Consider the following 16,387-nt stretch of genomic DNA (forward strand, 5'->3'; position numbering starts at 1 on the left):
CCTACAAAATCTTTACAATATTATTAATTATACTCCCCAAACTGTCTTTCCTATCCCCATCGCAATCTTGTGGTTACCAGTTTGTGCTTTCTAATCCCTTCACCTTCTCCCTCATCCCCACCCCCCTCCCATCTAGCAAGCCTCAGTTTTTTCTTCTATATCTCTGAGACTGTTTCTGATTAGTTTGTTCATTTCGTCTGTTCTTTAGATTCCACATATAAATGAGATCATTTGGTATTTGTCTTTCTCCATCTGACTTATGTCACTTAGCATAATGTTTTCTAGGTCCATCCATATCTTTACAAATGGTAAGATTTCATTCTTCTTTATGGTCAAATAATACTCCATTGTATAAATGTACCACAATTTCTTAATCCAGTCAGCTACTGATTTGTTAATCCAGTCAGCATTTCGGTTGTTTCCATGCTTGGCTATTGTGAATAGCACTGAAATAGACATAGGGGTGCATAAATTTTTTCGAATTACCATTTTGGATTTCTATGGATAGATACCTAAGAGTGGAATTGCTGGGTCCATTTAGTTTTCTGAGATACCTCCATGCAGATTGGCTGCACCAATTTGCAATTCTACCAGCAGGGCACGAGGGATCCCTTTTATCCACATCCTCGCCAGAACTTGTTGTTTGTTGATTTATTGATGATAGCCATTCTGACCAGAGTGAGTTGGTATCTCATTGTGGTTTTTATTTGCATTTCTCTAGTGATTAGGGAGGTTGAGCATTTTTTCATATGTCTGCTGGCCATCTGTATGCCCTCTAGAAAAATGTCTCTTCATGTCCTCTGCCCATTTTTTAATTGGGTTGTTTGTTTCTTTGGTGTTGAGTTGAATGAGTTTTTTATAAATTTTGGATATTAACCCCTTATCAGATGTATCATTGACAAATATCTTCTCCCAATAAAACTTTTTGTTTTATTGATGGTTTCCTTTGCTGTGAAAAAACTTTTTAGTTTGATATAATCCCATATGTTTCTTTTTTTCTCTTCTGTTGACCAAGGTGATATATCAGTAAAAATATTACTGCAAATTTACTTCCTATATTTTCTTCTAGGAGTTTTATGGTTTGGGGTCTTGCATTTAAGTCTTTAATCCATTTTGAATTTATTCTTGTATATGGCATAAGGTCTGCCTTCATTTTTTTGCATGTGTCGTCCAGATTTCCCAGCACCATTTATTGAATAGACTGTCTTTACTTCAATGTAAATTCTTGCTTCCATTGTCATAGAATGAATATAGGCATGGATTTATTTCTGGGCTATCTGTTATGTTCCAGTGATCTGTGTGTCTGTTTTTATGCCAGTACAATGCTGCTTTGATTACTATAGCCTTGTAGTATGAGTTGATGTCAGGTATCATGCTACCTCCCACTTAAGGAGAATGGTTTTAGCTTTTCCCCATTGAGTATGATGTTAGCTGTGGGTTTATCATATATGACCTTTATTATGTTGAGACATGATCCCTTTATTCCCACTTTGCTAAGTTTTTATCATAAATGGCTGCTGGATTTTGTCAAGTGCTTTTTCTGCATCTATTGATATGACCATATGATTTTTATTGTTCATTTTATTAATGTAGTGTATCACATTAATTGATTTGCGGATATCGAACCAACCTTGCATACCAAGAATGAGTCCCACTTGATCGTAGTGTATGATCTTCTTAATGTATTGCTGAATTCTATTTGCTAATATTTTTTTTTCAAACATTAGCTTTTTGTAATTACATGATGAGAAAAAGATTCAGAAATGAACATTTCAATTTTAAAATAAAATGAACTACAACTAGTATTTCAAACATTCTTTTACAACTTTAAATGAATATTATTCAAAATAAAAAATGCTTTTATAAACATTAAAGCCTATAATATAAAACTGGTAGCAACTAATAGCTTCTTTCTTAGTCTCTCTATATAAGTAGTCAATGAACCAATTATTTTCTCCCAATTCTTCAAAGCCGAATAGTCCATGCAATTGATTTCAGATTGAGCATTTTTAAAAGAATTACTCAAACATATAGTTATCTTAATATTTTTGAAGAATTATAAGAATATCAAAGAAAAAATTTTAATTCTTGCACTTTTTACTATTAGAGAGTTCTAAGACATTACAAAGTATTCTTCTTTTTAACCTACATAAGAATTATAATGTGCAGAAAAGATGAGAGATTTTTCTTATACAGGTAAATAATTGTGCTTCAGACTGTAGTTGCTTTTAAATTTATGTTATTTTCCCTCTAAAAAGAAAAGAAGAGAATCCTGTGAAACAAATAAGATATCCCAGGTGCTTTCAAATGATTCCTTTTCATACAGGAACTTCTAAGCAAGCACACTATTGTGTGGGTGGGTATTTTTCATTCACTCCTCTTCTTCTTCTTGTAGACCGGGGAATTTAGCTAGAGAAGATCTCAGGGGAAGGGCACTCGTGAATGGAGAGGCATACATCTCCTCTGATGGCAGCTGAGTCTATGCAATTTTCTTCTCATTGCCAAATTAGCTGGTCTGTGTCCATTGATAAGAAGACTCATCATAAAAATAAAAAATACAAAAAAGAATTGTTGAAATCTCATTTTTCTCCACACTAAAGTGGAGCAGTAGCTCTCAAAGTAAACCAAACTTCTTTGAACAGTCTTATGCAAAAGCTGTGTGGCTCTTCTCACATTCTAATGACAACCCTCAGAGAACTGCCAGCTGCGTTTTCTAGAAAGGTTAATGATCACATCAGACAAGGTTACTGGTGCGCTGTGCTGTGGTTAGAGCCTCCCTATTTGCTAATATTTTGTTGAGGATTTTTTGCATGTGTGTTCATTAAGGATATTGGCCTGTATTTTTCTTTTTCTATAATGTCTCTGTCTGATTTTGGGATTAGGGTGATAGTGGCCTCATAAAAAGAGTTTGGGAGCCTTCCCTCCTTCTGGATTTTTTGGAATAGTTTGAGGAGAATAAGTGACGATTCTTTTTTGAATGTTTGGTAAAATTCACCTGTAAAGCCATCTGGTCCAGGGCTTTTGTTTGGTGGGAGCTTGTGGATTACTGATTCAATTTCACTCGTAGTAATGAGTCTACTCAGGTTTTCTGTTTCTTCCTGAGTTAGCTTTGGAAGGTTGTATGCTTCTAGAAAATTATCCATTTCTTCCAGATTGTCTAATTTGTGGCATATAGTTGCTCATAGTATTTTCTTCAAATTTTTTGTATTTCTGTGCTGTCTGTTGTCACTTCTCCTCTTTCATTTCTGATTTCATTTATTTTGGGTCCTCTCTCTCTCTCTTTTTTTTTTTTTTTTTGATGAGTCTGGCTAAAGGTTTGTCAATTTTGTTTACCTTCTCAAAAAAAACAGCTCTGTTTCATTCATCTTATGTATTTTTTTTTTTTGGTCTCTATTTCATTTATTTTTGCTCTGATATGTATTATCTCCTTCCTTGTACCCCCTTTGGGCTTATTTTGCTGTTCTTTTTCCAGTTCCTGTAGATGGGTAAACTGTTTATTTGAGATTTTTCTTGTTTCTTTAGGTAGGCCTGCATTGCTGTGAATTTCCCTGTTAGGACTGCTCTCACTGCATCCCACCGATTTTGAGTCATTGTATTTTCATTTTCGTGTGTCTTAAGGTATCTTTCGATTTCTCCCTTAAACTCTTTGTTGACCCATTCATTATTTAGTAACGTGTTATTCAGCCTCTATGTATTTGTGTGTTTTACATTTTTTTCTTGTAATTGATTTCTAATTTCATAGCACTGTTGTCAGAGAAGACACTCGATATGGTTTCAATATTCTTAAATTTATTGAGACTTGTCTTATGGTTTAACATGTGATCTATCTTGGAAAATGTTCCGTGTGTGCTTGAGAAGAATATATATTCTGCAGCTTTGGGATGAAATGCTCTAAAAATATAGATTAAGTCCAACTGGTCTAATGTATCACTTAAGACCGCTGTTTCCATATTGATTTTCTGTCTGGAGGATCTGTCCCTTGTTGTCAGTGGTGTGTTGAAGTCCTCTACTACGATAGTGTTACTGTTGATCTCTGTCTTTATGTTGGTCAGAATCTGTTTTATATATTTAGGTGCTCTTACGTTGGGTGCATAGATTTTTACTAGGGTTATATCCTCTTGTTGGATTGATCCCTTTATTATTGTGTAGTGTTCTTTGTCTTTTATTATATTCTTCATTTTAAAGTCTATTTTGTCAGATATAAGTATTGCTACTGTGTAGCTTTTTTCACATTTACATTTGCGTGAAATATCGTACTCCATCCCTTTACTTTCAGCCTGTGTGTGTCTTTTGATGTGAGGTGAGTCTCTTGTATACAGAACATGCAAGGGACTTGTTTTCTTATCCACTCAGCCACTCTATGTCTTTTGATTGGAGCGTTTAATCCATTTAAAGTGATTATTAATAGAATCATAGTTATTGCCATTCTGTTATTTGCATTTCTGTTCTTTAGGTTATTTACCTCTTTCTTCGACTTAAAGAAGCACTTTTAACATTTCCTACAATGCTGGCTTGGTGGTAATGAATTCCTTTAGCTTATTCTTTTCTGGGAAGCTCTTTATCTGTCCATCAATTTTAAATGATAGCCTTGCTGGATAAAGCAGTCCAGATTGTTGGCCTTTGTTTTTCACTTTGAATACCTCCTACCACTCCCTTCTGGCCTGCAAAGTTTCTGTAGAAAAGTCAGTTTATAGTCTTATAGGAGCACCCTTGTAAGTAACTCGCTGTCTGTCTCTTGCTGCTTTTAGGATTCTCCTAAAAGAATCCTATCTTTAGGATTTGTCTTTAACCTTTGTCTTTAACCTTTGCCATTTTAACTATAATATGTCTTGGTTTGGGCCTGTTTGAGTTCATCTTAGTTGGAACTCTCTGCACTTCCTGGGCTTGTATGTCAATTTCCTTCACCAGGTTAGGGAAGTTTTCAGTCATTATCTCTTCAAATATGTTCATGATCCCTTGCTCCCTCTGGTCTTCTTCTGGTATTCCTATGATGTGCATGTTGTTGTGCTTGATGTTATCCCACAGGTCTCTTAAACTATTTTCATTGTTTTTGTGCTACAGCAGGGAACCTTGGAACTGGGATGGCTATTCAGAGTTGGTCCACATTCAGGGAAGGGACAGGCTTCCATATCTTACATGGACCAGCCAGCAATGCTGGCTGCCTAGGGAGGAGCCAAGAACTTAGATGAGGCAATTTCCTTTGGCTGATGGCCAGGTGGACAGGGACAGTACAGCTATAGCTGGGTATGTGGGTGTCAGCAGCATGGGAGTGCTTTCTGAAGAAATGGGTGAAAAACTCACTTATGGGTCTCCATATAGGAATATATTGTCCCTGCATCCCTCATGTTTTAGTAGGCAGCAAAAGATTGTCTTTTCCACATACTAAGTTTCTCCCTATGTTTGCACTTGTTACAAGGGGGTAACAAGGGTATGTAGACTCTAAGCATTAAACAACATATTTGTGTCACACAGAATAATCTTATCTGTGAAAGAAGACCAAACGAAGAGGAAAAAAGAAGGAATGGCTATTTTCCAGGTAAAAGTTATATTTCTAGTTGGTGGATCTGTTCTCTCCTTTCTACAATGCCGCGTTTGGACTTGTTAATCTTCTCAGTCTCTGAAGCGTCCTGCCTAAATCAGCACCATGCAGATTCCATTTCACTGAGACCCAGTGCCATGAGACTTGGGAAGAGGCTCCTTTGAGGTAATCATCTTGTGTAGGGGTGTGTACTCAGGTGTGGATTAGCAATGGGGAATAGGCTCTGAGGTGTCAGCAAGGTTTGTCAGTAAGAATTCTTTAGGGGCTCCATCTGGATGCCCTTTCAGTTCTGTGTAAATCAGGATTTAAGAGACTACATATTTAAGTGATATATTAATGTGCACAATACCCAAAAACTCTGGAAAAGAAGACTGATGGGGAGACTGGCTTTGTCTTACTTTATAAATAAATTTGAAGTTAAAGAAATAACTTAGTGTGTTTCTAACTCCAGAATATTTATAATTTGGAATAGAATGGGAGGTTCAGAGTTAGAACTAAGGGATAGAGAAGGTGTTTTACTATCTAATCAGTTTTAAAAGGTCGACTCAACCTCATTGTCTGACAATAAGGGTTCTTTAAATCATTCACTGCACATCCATTTCACAAAAACTCCGGTGTTCATTTTAGGGACTCTTTTGCAGCAGGTGTTTTAGATAAAAATGGTTATAATTTAGCAAAGACAAGAGCAAAACTCTATGTCATCACAGATTGCCCCCAAATTTTGCTTCCAATAATGTTTGTTCAGTCTTATGTATTTTTTATTAAACATCTACTGTGTACATTTTTGTGCTAAAATTTCACACAGTGATACAGTTTAGAGACTAAGAAGTAAAATATCCCCTTTTCTGTTATGTTTTCCAACATTGTTACTGGTTCCATGGGAACTACTCTTAGTTCTCCTTAGTGAAAATCTTGTAAAAAGACATTTATATACTGTAAAGTGTTTTGAGAAATTAGTCTTCAGAATTTTGTGTTGTGACATTCTGCGAGGTAAAGTATTTATATACCACATATCCTGGAATTGTCTTCATGTTAGAAAACATGGAAATAACTTGCTTTCTTAAACCCTCATTGAAGCATTCACTGAATGAAGACACATGGGTCCTTTACAATTTTTTACTGTTATTATGAATGCCACAATGGTTGCTTCTGAGCAGGCCAACATCAGCACAAATTTCTTAGGATTTCTCTAGATTGTTTAACTTGAGCATGAGTACTGGGTTAATGGTGGTATTCCTGAGAAAGCACAGACATTGCACTTTCTAAGTAAAGATTTTAAACCCACTGTCTTAAACATACTCAAAAACTTAAAGGAAACCATGGACAAAGAACTAGGAAATATGAGAACAATTTAACAAATAGAAAACATTAATAAAGATGGAAATTATAGGAAAGGGATGAAATAGAAATGCTGGGGCTAAAAAGTAGACTAATTGAAATTAAAATTCAGTAAAGGGTTTTAATGGTAAATTGACTGTCGGAGTAAAGAATCAGTCAAGAATCAGTTAACGTAAAAAAGTTCATTGAAAGTATCCAGTCTGAGGATAAGAAACAAAAAGGAGAAGAAAAATAAACAGAGATTAAGAATCGGTTAGAACACTATCAGTAATGACGATGTATACATAATAGGAGTCTCAAAAGGAAAGGAGAAAGAGTAAAGGGCAGAAAAAATATTTGAAGAAATAAGAGCTGAAAACCTTCCAAATTTATAAATATGAAACTGTACATCCAAGAAACTCAAGAAACTTCAAGTTGGTAAACTCATGGAAATCCTTGGTCAGACACATAATCAACTGTTAAAAGACAAAGAGAATGTGGTAAGTTACTACTTACACAAATGACTTCTAAAGTATAGGCATCATTAATGAGATTTACAGCCTATTTCTCATCAGAAACGATGGAGACCAGTAAGAAGTGGAATGACATTTTAAAGTTTGAAAGATTAAAAAATCTATCAGAAATTCATTATCAGGCAAATTGCTTCAAAATTGGTAGTGAAATTAACAGATTCCACAAAAAACAAAACCTGAGGGACTTCACTCTATTAGACTTATTCTAATGAAATACAAAATGGACTTCATTAGGCTGAAATGAAAGGACCCTAGCAGTACCTCAAAGCCATAGGAACAGACAGAAAACACTTATAAAGATAACTATGTAGGTAAATATAAAAGCCTGCATTATTTTATTTTATTATTTTTTTATTATTTTTTTAAATTAAATTGATTGGGGTGACAATTGTTAGTAAATTTACATATATTTCAGGTGTACAATTCTGTATTACATCATCTATAAATCCCATTGTGTGTTCACCACCCAGAGTCAGTTCTCCTTCCCTCACCATATATTTGATCCCCCTTACCCTCATCACCCACCCCCCACCCCCTTACCCTCTGGTAACCATTAAATTATTGTCTGTGTCTATGAGTTTTTCTTTCTCATTTGTTTGTCTTCTTCTTTTGTTGTTTTTGGTTTATATACCACATATCAGTGAAATCATAGGGTTCTCTGCTTTTTCTGTCTGACTTATTTCATTTAGCATTATACTCTCAAGATCCAACCATGTTGTCACAAATGCTCCTATATCATCTTTCCTTAACGCCAAATAGTACTCCATTGTGTATATATACCACAATTTCTTTATCCATTCATCTATCGAAGGACATTTTGGTTGTTTCCATGTCTTGGCCACCGTAAACAAAGCTGCAATGAACATTGGAGTACACGTGTCTCTATAGAGAAATGTTTTCAGATTTTTTGGGTAGATACCCAGGAGAGCGATTCCTGGTTCGTATGGTAATTCTATTCGTAATTTCTTGAGGAACCTCCACACTGCCTTCCATAGCGGTTGCACCAGTCTGCATTCCCACCAACAGTGTATGAGAGTTCCTTTTTCTCCACAGCCTCTCCAACACTTGTTACTATTTGTCTTGTTGATGAAAGCCATTCTGACTGGGGTGAGGTGATATCTCATTGTGGTTTTCATTTGCATTTCTCTGATGATTAGCGATGTTGAGCATTTTTTCATATGTCTATTTGCCATTTGTATATCCTCTTTGGAGAAATGTCTCTTCAGGTCCTCTGTCCATTTTTCAATTGGGTTGTTTGTTTTGTTGTTGTTGAGTTTCATGAGTTCCTTGTATATCTTGGATATTAGCCCCTTATCAGAGACACTGTTTGCAAAAATCTTCTCCCATTCAGTTGGTTGCCTCATTATTTTGTCAATAGTTTCTTTTGCTGTGCAGAAGCTTTTCAGTTTCATATAATCCCATTCGTTTATTTTAGTTTTTACTTCCATTGCCTTTGGAGTCAAATTCATAAAATGCTCTTTGAACCCAAGGTCCATAAGTTTAATACCTATGTTTTCTTCAATGCAGTTTATTGTGTCAGGTCTTATGCTTAAGTCTTTGATCCATTTTGAATTAATTTTGGTACATGGTGACAGATAGCAGTCCAGTTTCATTCTTTTGCACGTAGCTATCCAATTCTGCCAGCACCATTTATTGAAGAGGCTGTCTTTCCTCCATTGTATGTTTTTAGCTTCTTTGTCAAAAATTATCTGTCCATATTTATGTGGTTTTATTTCTGGGTTCTCAATTCTATTCCATTGGTCTATGTGTCTGTTTTTCTGCAATAGCAAGCTGTTTTGATTATTGTAGCCCTGTAGTACAAGCAAAAATCAGGGAGTGTGATACCTCCAGTATTGTTCTTTTTTTTAAATATTGCTTTGCCTATTCGGGGTCTTTTGTGGTTCCAAACGAATCTGATGATTTTTTGTTCTATTTCTTTAAAAAAATGCCATTGGGATTTTGATGGGGATTGCATTAAATCTGTATATTGCTTTGGGTAATATGGCCATTTTAACTATGTTGATTCTTCCAATCCATGAGCACAGAATGTCTTTCCCTTTCTTTGTGTTTTCTTCAATTTCTTTCAAAAATGTCTTATAGTTTTCAGCATATAAATCCTTCACATCCTTGGTTAAGTTTATTCCTAGGTATTTTATTCTTTTTGCTGCAATTGCAAAAGGAATTGTTTTTTCTATTTCTTTTTCTGAGATTTCATTGTTGGTATATAGGAAAGCAATGGACTTTTGTACGTTAATTTTGTAGACAGCAACTTTACTATATTCATTGATTGTTTCTAATAGCTTTTTGGTGGAGTCTTTAGGGTTTTCTATATATAGCATCATGTCATCTGCAAAGAATGATAATTTAACTTCTTCATTCCCAATCAGGATGCCTTTTATTTCTTTCTCTTGCCTGATTGCTCTGTCAAGGACTTCCAACACTATGTTGAAAAGCAGAGGTGATAGGGGACAACCTTGTCGTGTTCCTGAATGTAGAGCAAAGGGCTTCAGCTTCTCACCATTAATTATGAGATTAGCTGAGGGCTTGTCGTATAGGGCCTTTATTATGTTGAGGTATTTTCCTTCTATACCAATTTTATTGTGTTTTAATCATAAATGGATGTTGTATCTTATCAAATGCTTTTTCTGCATCAATTGATAGAATCATATGATTTTTGTCCTTTATTTTGTTTATGTCATGTATCACATTGATGGATTTGCAAATGTTGAACCTTCCTTGTGCCCCGGGCATGAACCCCACTTGGTCGTGATGAATAATCTTTTTAATGCATTGTTGTATTCGATTTGCTAAGAATTTTGTTTTAGGATTTTAGCATCTGTATTCATCAGAGACATTGGTCTGTAGTTTTCTTTTTTTGTGTTGTCCTTACCAGGTTTTGGTATAAGGGTAATGTTGGCCTCATAAAATGAGTTAGGGAGTACTGACTCTTCCTCAATTTTTTGGAAGAGTTTGAGCAGGATTGGTATTAGATCCTCTTTGAAGGTTTGGTAGCATTCACTGGTGAAGCCATCTGGTCCAGGACTTTTGATTTTGGGAAGGTTTTTGATTCAATTTCATTACTGATGATCGGCCTGTTTAGATTTTCCAGTTCTTCATGATTCAGCCTTGGAAGGCTATATGTTTCTAAGAACTTGTCCATTTCTTCTAAGTTATTGAATTTGGTGGCATATAGTCCTTCATAGTATTCTTGGATAATCCTTTGTATTTCTGTGGTGTCCGTGATACCTTCCCCTTTTTCATTTCTGGTTTTGTTAATTAGTGTCTTCTCTCTTTTTATCTTAGTGAGTCTAGCCAAGGGTTTGTCAATTTTGTTAATCTTTTCAAAGAACCAGCTCTTTGTCACATTAATTTTTTCTATTGTCTTTTTGTTCTCTATTTCATTTAGTTCTGCTCTGATTTTTGTTATTTCCTTTCTTCTGCTGACCTTGGGTTTCGCTTGTTCTTCTTTCTCTAGTTCTTTAAGGTGTAACATGAGGTTATTTATTTGGGATTTTTCTTGTTTCTTGAGATAGGCCTGTAATAATACAAATTTCCCTCTTAAAACTGCTTTCGCGGCATCTCAAAACTTTTGGTAGGATGTATTTTCATTGTCATTTGTTTCTATGTATCTTTTGAGCTCTCCTCTAATTTCTTCTTTGACCCAGTCGTTCTTTAAAAGTATGTTGTTTAATCTCCATGTATTTGTGGTTTTTCCTGCTTTCTTTTTGCAGTTGATATCCAATTTCAAAGCTTTGTGATCAGAGAATATGCTTGGTATGATTTCAATCCTCTTAAATTCCCTGAGGCTGATTTTGTGTCCCAATATATGGTCTATCCTTGAGTGTTCCATGTACACTAGAAAAGAATGTAGTCTGATGTTTTAGGATGAAGTGCTCTGTATATGTCAATTATGTCCATTTCATCTAATGTGTCATTTAGGGCTGCTATTTCGTTATTTATCTTCTGTTTGGATGATCTATCCATAGCTGGCAATGATGTATTTAAGTCCCCTAGTATAATTGTGTTTTGGTCAATTTCTCCCTTTAGTTCTGTTAGTAGTTGCTTGGTATATTTCGGTGCTCCCTGATTGGGGGCATAAATATTGATGACTGTTATGTCTTCTTGTTGTATAGTCCCCTTTACCATTATGAAATGTCCATCTTTGTCTCTTGTTATCTTTTTCACCCTGAAGTCTGTTTCATCGGAAATCATTATGGCTACACCTGATTTTCTTTGAGTACCATTTGCTTGGAGTGTCAATTTCCACCCTTTCACTTTGAGTCTATGCTTGTCCTTGTAGCTGAGATGTGTCTCTTGTAGACAGCATATGGTTGGGTTTAGTTTTTTGATCCAATCTGCTACTCTGTGTCTCTTTATTGGTGAGTTCAGTCCATTTACATTTAGGGTGATTATTGATATGTGAGGATTTCCTGTCATTCTATCTTTAGTTTTATGGTAAGGCTGTGTCTCCATTGTTTCTTTGCCTTTTTGTTGTTGTCTATTATTTCTGTGTGGTGGTATTCTATGATTTTTCCCTCTGTTTCTTCTTTTATTACAGTATATATTTCAGTTCTGGATGTTTTTTGAGTGGTTACCCTTAAGATTATGTAAAAGAAAGTTTGATATTTAGAGTATTCCCGTTTTTTCAGCACACTTATTTTCTCTATTCCCATATTCCAGTTCAGGCCTTACTCTCCCCCTTTTTGTTTTGGTTGCCACAAGTTGTCCCTGTTGATGGTGGTCTAATAGCCTCCTTTAGTATTTCTTGTAATGCAGGTCGTGTATTACAAAATTCCCTCAGCTTCTGGATGTCTGGAAAGGTCTTTATTACTCCTTCATATCTAAAGGAGATCTTTGCTGGATATATTATTCTTGGCTCATGATTTCTCTCTTTCAATAGTTTGAATATTTGGTTCCATTCCCTCCTAGCTTGTAGAGTTTCTGCTGAAAAATCTGATGATAATCTAATGGGCTTTCCTTTGTAAGTTACCATCTTCTTTTCCCTGGCTGCCTTGAGGATTCTTTCTTTGTCATTGATTTTAGACAGCTTCAATACAATGTGCCTTGGTGAAGGCCTGTTGGGATTGAGGTAATTAGGTGTTCTATTTGCTTCCTGGATTCGAGGATCCAGTTCTTTCCACAAGTTTGGGAAGTTCTCATTGACGATTTGTTTGAATATATTCTCTGTTCCCTTCTCTCTTTCTTCTCCTTCTGGTATGCCCATTATTCTTATATTGCTCTTTCTGATGGAGTCAGAAAGTTCTTGTAGAGTTCTTTCATTTCTTTTAAGTCTCAAGTCTCTTTCTTCTTCCATCTGTGTAAATTCCAGGTTCCTATCTTCGATGTCACTGATTCTTTTCTCCATCTGGTCAACTCTACTACCTAAGCTGGATATTTTATTGTTAATTTCTTCTATTGAGTTCTTAATCTCCAGAAATTCTATTTGGTTCTTTTTCAAAATTTCAATCTCTTTTGTAAAATGGTCATGGTGTTCTTTGATTGTGTTTCTGAGTTCATTACACTGCTTTTCTGCGTTTTCTTGCATCTCATTCAGTTTTTTCAGAATTGCAATCTTGAATTCTCTGTCTTTTAAATCACATATTTCCATATCTCTAAGTTCCTTTACTGGAGACTTTTCACTTTCTTTCTGAGCTATCTTGTTGCATTGATTATTCATGGCAATCACTGATTTACTATTTCTCTTCCTAGACATCTATAGGAGTGGCTTCTGCAACAGGTTGATAGGTATGCGAAGAGCTTTGAAGTTCCGAAGCTCTTTCTGCACCAGATTCAGAGCCCGTATGTTTCAGCAGTTCTGTTTACTCCTGCAGGGATCCGCCCAGATAGGTGGGGCCAGGGGCGGAGTGAGTTGTGAGAGGTGGCCCAGAGCAATGGTGGCGACCACCACCACAGCCAGTCCTGCTTCCACAGCTCCCTCCCCTTTGCCGGAACTAGTTGAGCTGCGAATCTGTGTCTGCGGTCCACAGTTCTCAGAGAAGCAAATATTCTGTCCTTTGATCTGACACTGCTACTTTATCGCTTCTAGGACCGGGCAGGTGGGGACGGGGCGAACTCTGGGAGGGTTAAACCACCGATTTCAGCCCTCTTCCCTCAGTCTTTGCTCCAAGGTCTGCCGTGAGCGAGCGTTGGGTTCAGCCGTGTTATATGCTGCCCCCTCAGCCCTGTGGGCCATAAGCGGAGCCCTAGCAGTCCGAATCCTTCCCTCTTCCGCACCTGCAGCTGCAATAGTTCCGGGATGCAGTGAGCACGGAGCACTGAGCTAGGTCTGCGTCCTGCGCCCCCCGTGGCTCCGTCTCCGCACTTCTCCTCTCCCTCCTCCCCAGCTCGCGCGATTCACCCACCTGGAGGTGAATTCAGTAGTGGGCCTCTTCGTCTTGCCTGTCTGCTGTGCAGGGAGTCCTTTGTGGAGTTATTGTTGTCCGATTCGTTGTAAATTCCAGGGGAGCGCTACAGAGGCTGACCTCACGCCGCCATTTTTCCCTAACCTCCACACATACCTCTACATGTTTTATTTAAGGTATATTTTTAAAAGACTTAGATATTAATACGGGTGAGGGGATACATGATTTCCAAAATCACTTGGGTGGTGGAAAAACTGAACACCATGTCCATTCCTGATCTTGCTCCCCTGTACCTCTGTGACCGCCTCTCCTGCTTGTCCCCTCCTTCCTCCCTGGGATTGAGCCACACAAATATCTGCTCGGGGGTCCAGGGTCAACAGTATGTCAGGACTTTCCCACCACAGCTGCTCTGCCTAGAACTCTGTCTCCTGAAATGAACATGGTGAATTCTTCCCCAGGCCTTTGTTCTGCTCTCACACTCTCTTCTCAGTGTGGCCTTCTCTGACACCCCTTCAGCATTCCATGCATACTCCTCAGCTCTGACCTGTATTGCCTGCTGTTCATGTTTCTCTGCTCTTCTCCCTTCCATTGTTGGGATACTGGGGGCAGGGCCCCAGGAGTGAGCCGGGCCACGGGTGGGAGGTATCCTGGGATTGCCTCCTCTGAGTGGTTGGTGCTCAGTCCTGTCTTCATGTTGGATTACTGAGACGTTTGTAGATGCCTGTTGTGCCCAATCCCCAGAAATTTCCCTTCTTATGGTCAAGGCTAAATGAGGCCCAGCCTCAGTGGTGTTTAAAGTGCCACCACAGGTGGTCCCAATCTATAGCCAAGGTTCTAGCTCATCCATTCCTAAGAACTGAAACTAGCCCCAAATGCTGGGGTGGGTGAGTGGGAGGATGTTGCCCTCTGCAGTGAGGTTTGGCCAGGATAGGTCTGTGACTTGATGAGAGGGTAAGTCCAGCCCAGATCCCCACAGCTGCAGCTTGTGTGAGGGCTTCCCCGGGAGGCGAGCGAGCTAGCTGTGAAAAAAGGGGTTACAAACATCCCTTTTTGATTTCTGTGTAGGAGTTTACTGTGCCTGAATCCATCCTGTGGCGCCAGGCAACACAGGATCGTATTTTCTACATTTTGAGGACTTCCCTGTATATGTGCTTGAGGCACAGAAAGGGGTATGTTGACTCGAAAGATTAAGTAGCATATTTTCCACATTCAGAACTGTTGTCTCAAGACTCATCTTGTCTGGGGAAGAAGCCCAGGGGAGGACGTAGAGGAGAGAACAGTAAGTCCAGGCATGACTCTTTCTCAGGTGAAGTTACACTCTGATTCATTCTGTTCTGTTGTCTCTGTCCTGAAATGGCATTTGGACTTGATAATCTCTCACTCTGAAGTGTCCTCCTGACCCATTTGTTTGCATTCACCCCAGGGCCTTAACTCGGCCTCTACTCAAGATCTGTCTCATATTTTTACATATATGAATTTAATGAAGATTGAAGTTAAATGTGTCATATATATTTTTCATTTTATGCAGATCTTTTTTTGTAACTAGGTTAATATAGAATGTTGACAATCTTATTTACATTAGCTACAATTTATAAACGTTCATTGTACCAAAAATGCATGAGTGACAGATGATAATGAAGATTTATCCAAAAACACGTCACTTGAAGACTACTTTACTTTCAGTTCATATCAGTGTGTATATTGTGTGCACACTCATGTATGTGAGCAGGAGCCCGTGGTGTGTATAAAACTCATCATTTCATAAATAAGTTGCTGTAACCTTTGAAAGTATGTCTCACATGTTTTCCATGGCCTTCAATTTTTTTCTACACTAGCATGTTAATGAGCTAACAGCAATAAGACTAGTAAGTCATTGTGTGTATGCGTGTATAAGCCTTTATATATATTGACCTTTCAGTCGGTTCCATGTTTTCACCCTTGAAGTTTCAGGTTTTCTCAGTTAGGAAACAACTTTGTCAACATACTTTTAATATTGTCTGTTACTTAACTGTGTGATACTGTAGGTTCCGTTTTAAAGCTGAACCACGTGGTTCAGGTGCAGCTCTACCATTTATTAACTGTTTGACCTAAGGCAAGTCTCTGTGACAAAGTGGGGTCCTTTGTAAGGTGGGAAGAAATCTTTCTCTGACGGGTTGCTGTGTTGTTGTATGAGTTAATCTTTCTAAAGCAGAGTAATGCTTACCATATGGGAAGTATCTCAAACTTTTAGTTTTTACTGTAATTATCATGCCATTTCTTTAGTTCTCACCTTTCTTTAAAGCTACTGTGGATTTCAGCCTTCCTGAAGATGTTATACTTTAATTCATCTAGAAATTAGCTATCATTTGGTGTATAATATCTAGTACTTATAAACAACCTTTTGTTGAAGTTTTAAGTTTGTATGTTTCTTTCATCTTGCACAAAAGTGTAAAATCATCAGTAACTTAGCAAAAGTGTAATAAAGCAAAATTAAGGACATATGACTTGCTCAAAATTCACCTTTGTGGTTCAATGAAAAACCACTCATTTCTACCTGATTGACCGTTACACTTTCCTCTTTCTGTCATTTTGTGTGAAGATAAGTACTCTCCTGGTGGGTTCTTGGTAAAATGTGTTTTCTTTTCAGGGACTGTTGA

At 37.4% G+C, this 16,387-nt stretch overlaps 1 protein-coding gene across 1 annotated transcript; it reads right to left on the reverse strand.

The window, feature by feature from the left end:
• Positions 1 to 2,421: 2,421 nt before the first annotated feature.
• On the reverse strand, positions 2,422 to 2,583 carry LOC308489812 (apelin receptor early endogenous ligand-like; the record flags this gene model as incomplete). Its single annotated transcript, XM_081031443.1, has 1 exon — positions 2,422 to 2,583. The coding sequence occupies one exon, from the start codon at positions 2,581 to 2,583 to the stop codon at positions 2,422 to 2,424; it is 162 nt and encodes a 53-aa protein (XP_080887569.1).
• Positions 2,584 to 16,387: the final 13,804 nt, after the last annotated feature.

The sequence above is a fragment of the Rhinolophus hipposideros genome (assembly GCF_964194185.1).
Source record: "Rhinolophus hipposideros genome assembly, chromosome: 21".
Lineage (NCBI taxonomy): Eukaryota > Metazoa > Chordata > Mammalia > Chiroptera > Rhinolophidae > Rhinolophus > Rhinolophus hipposideros.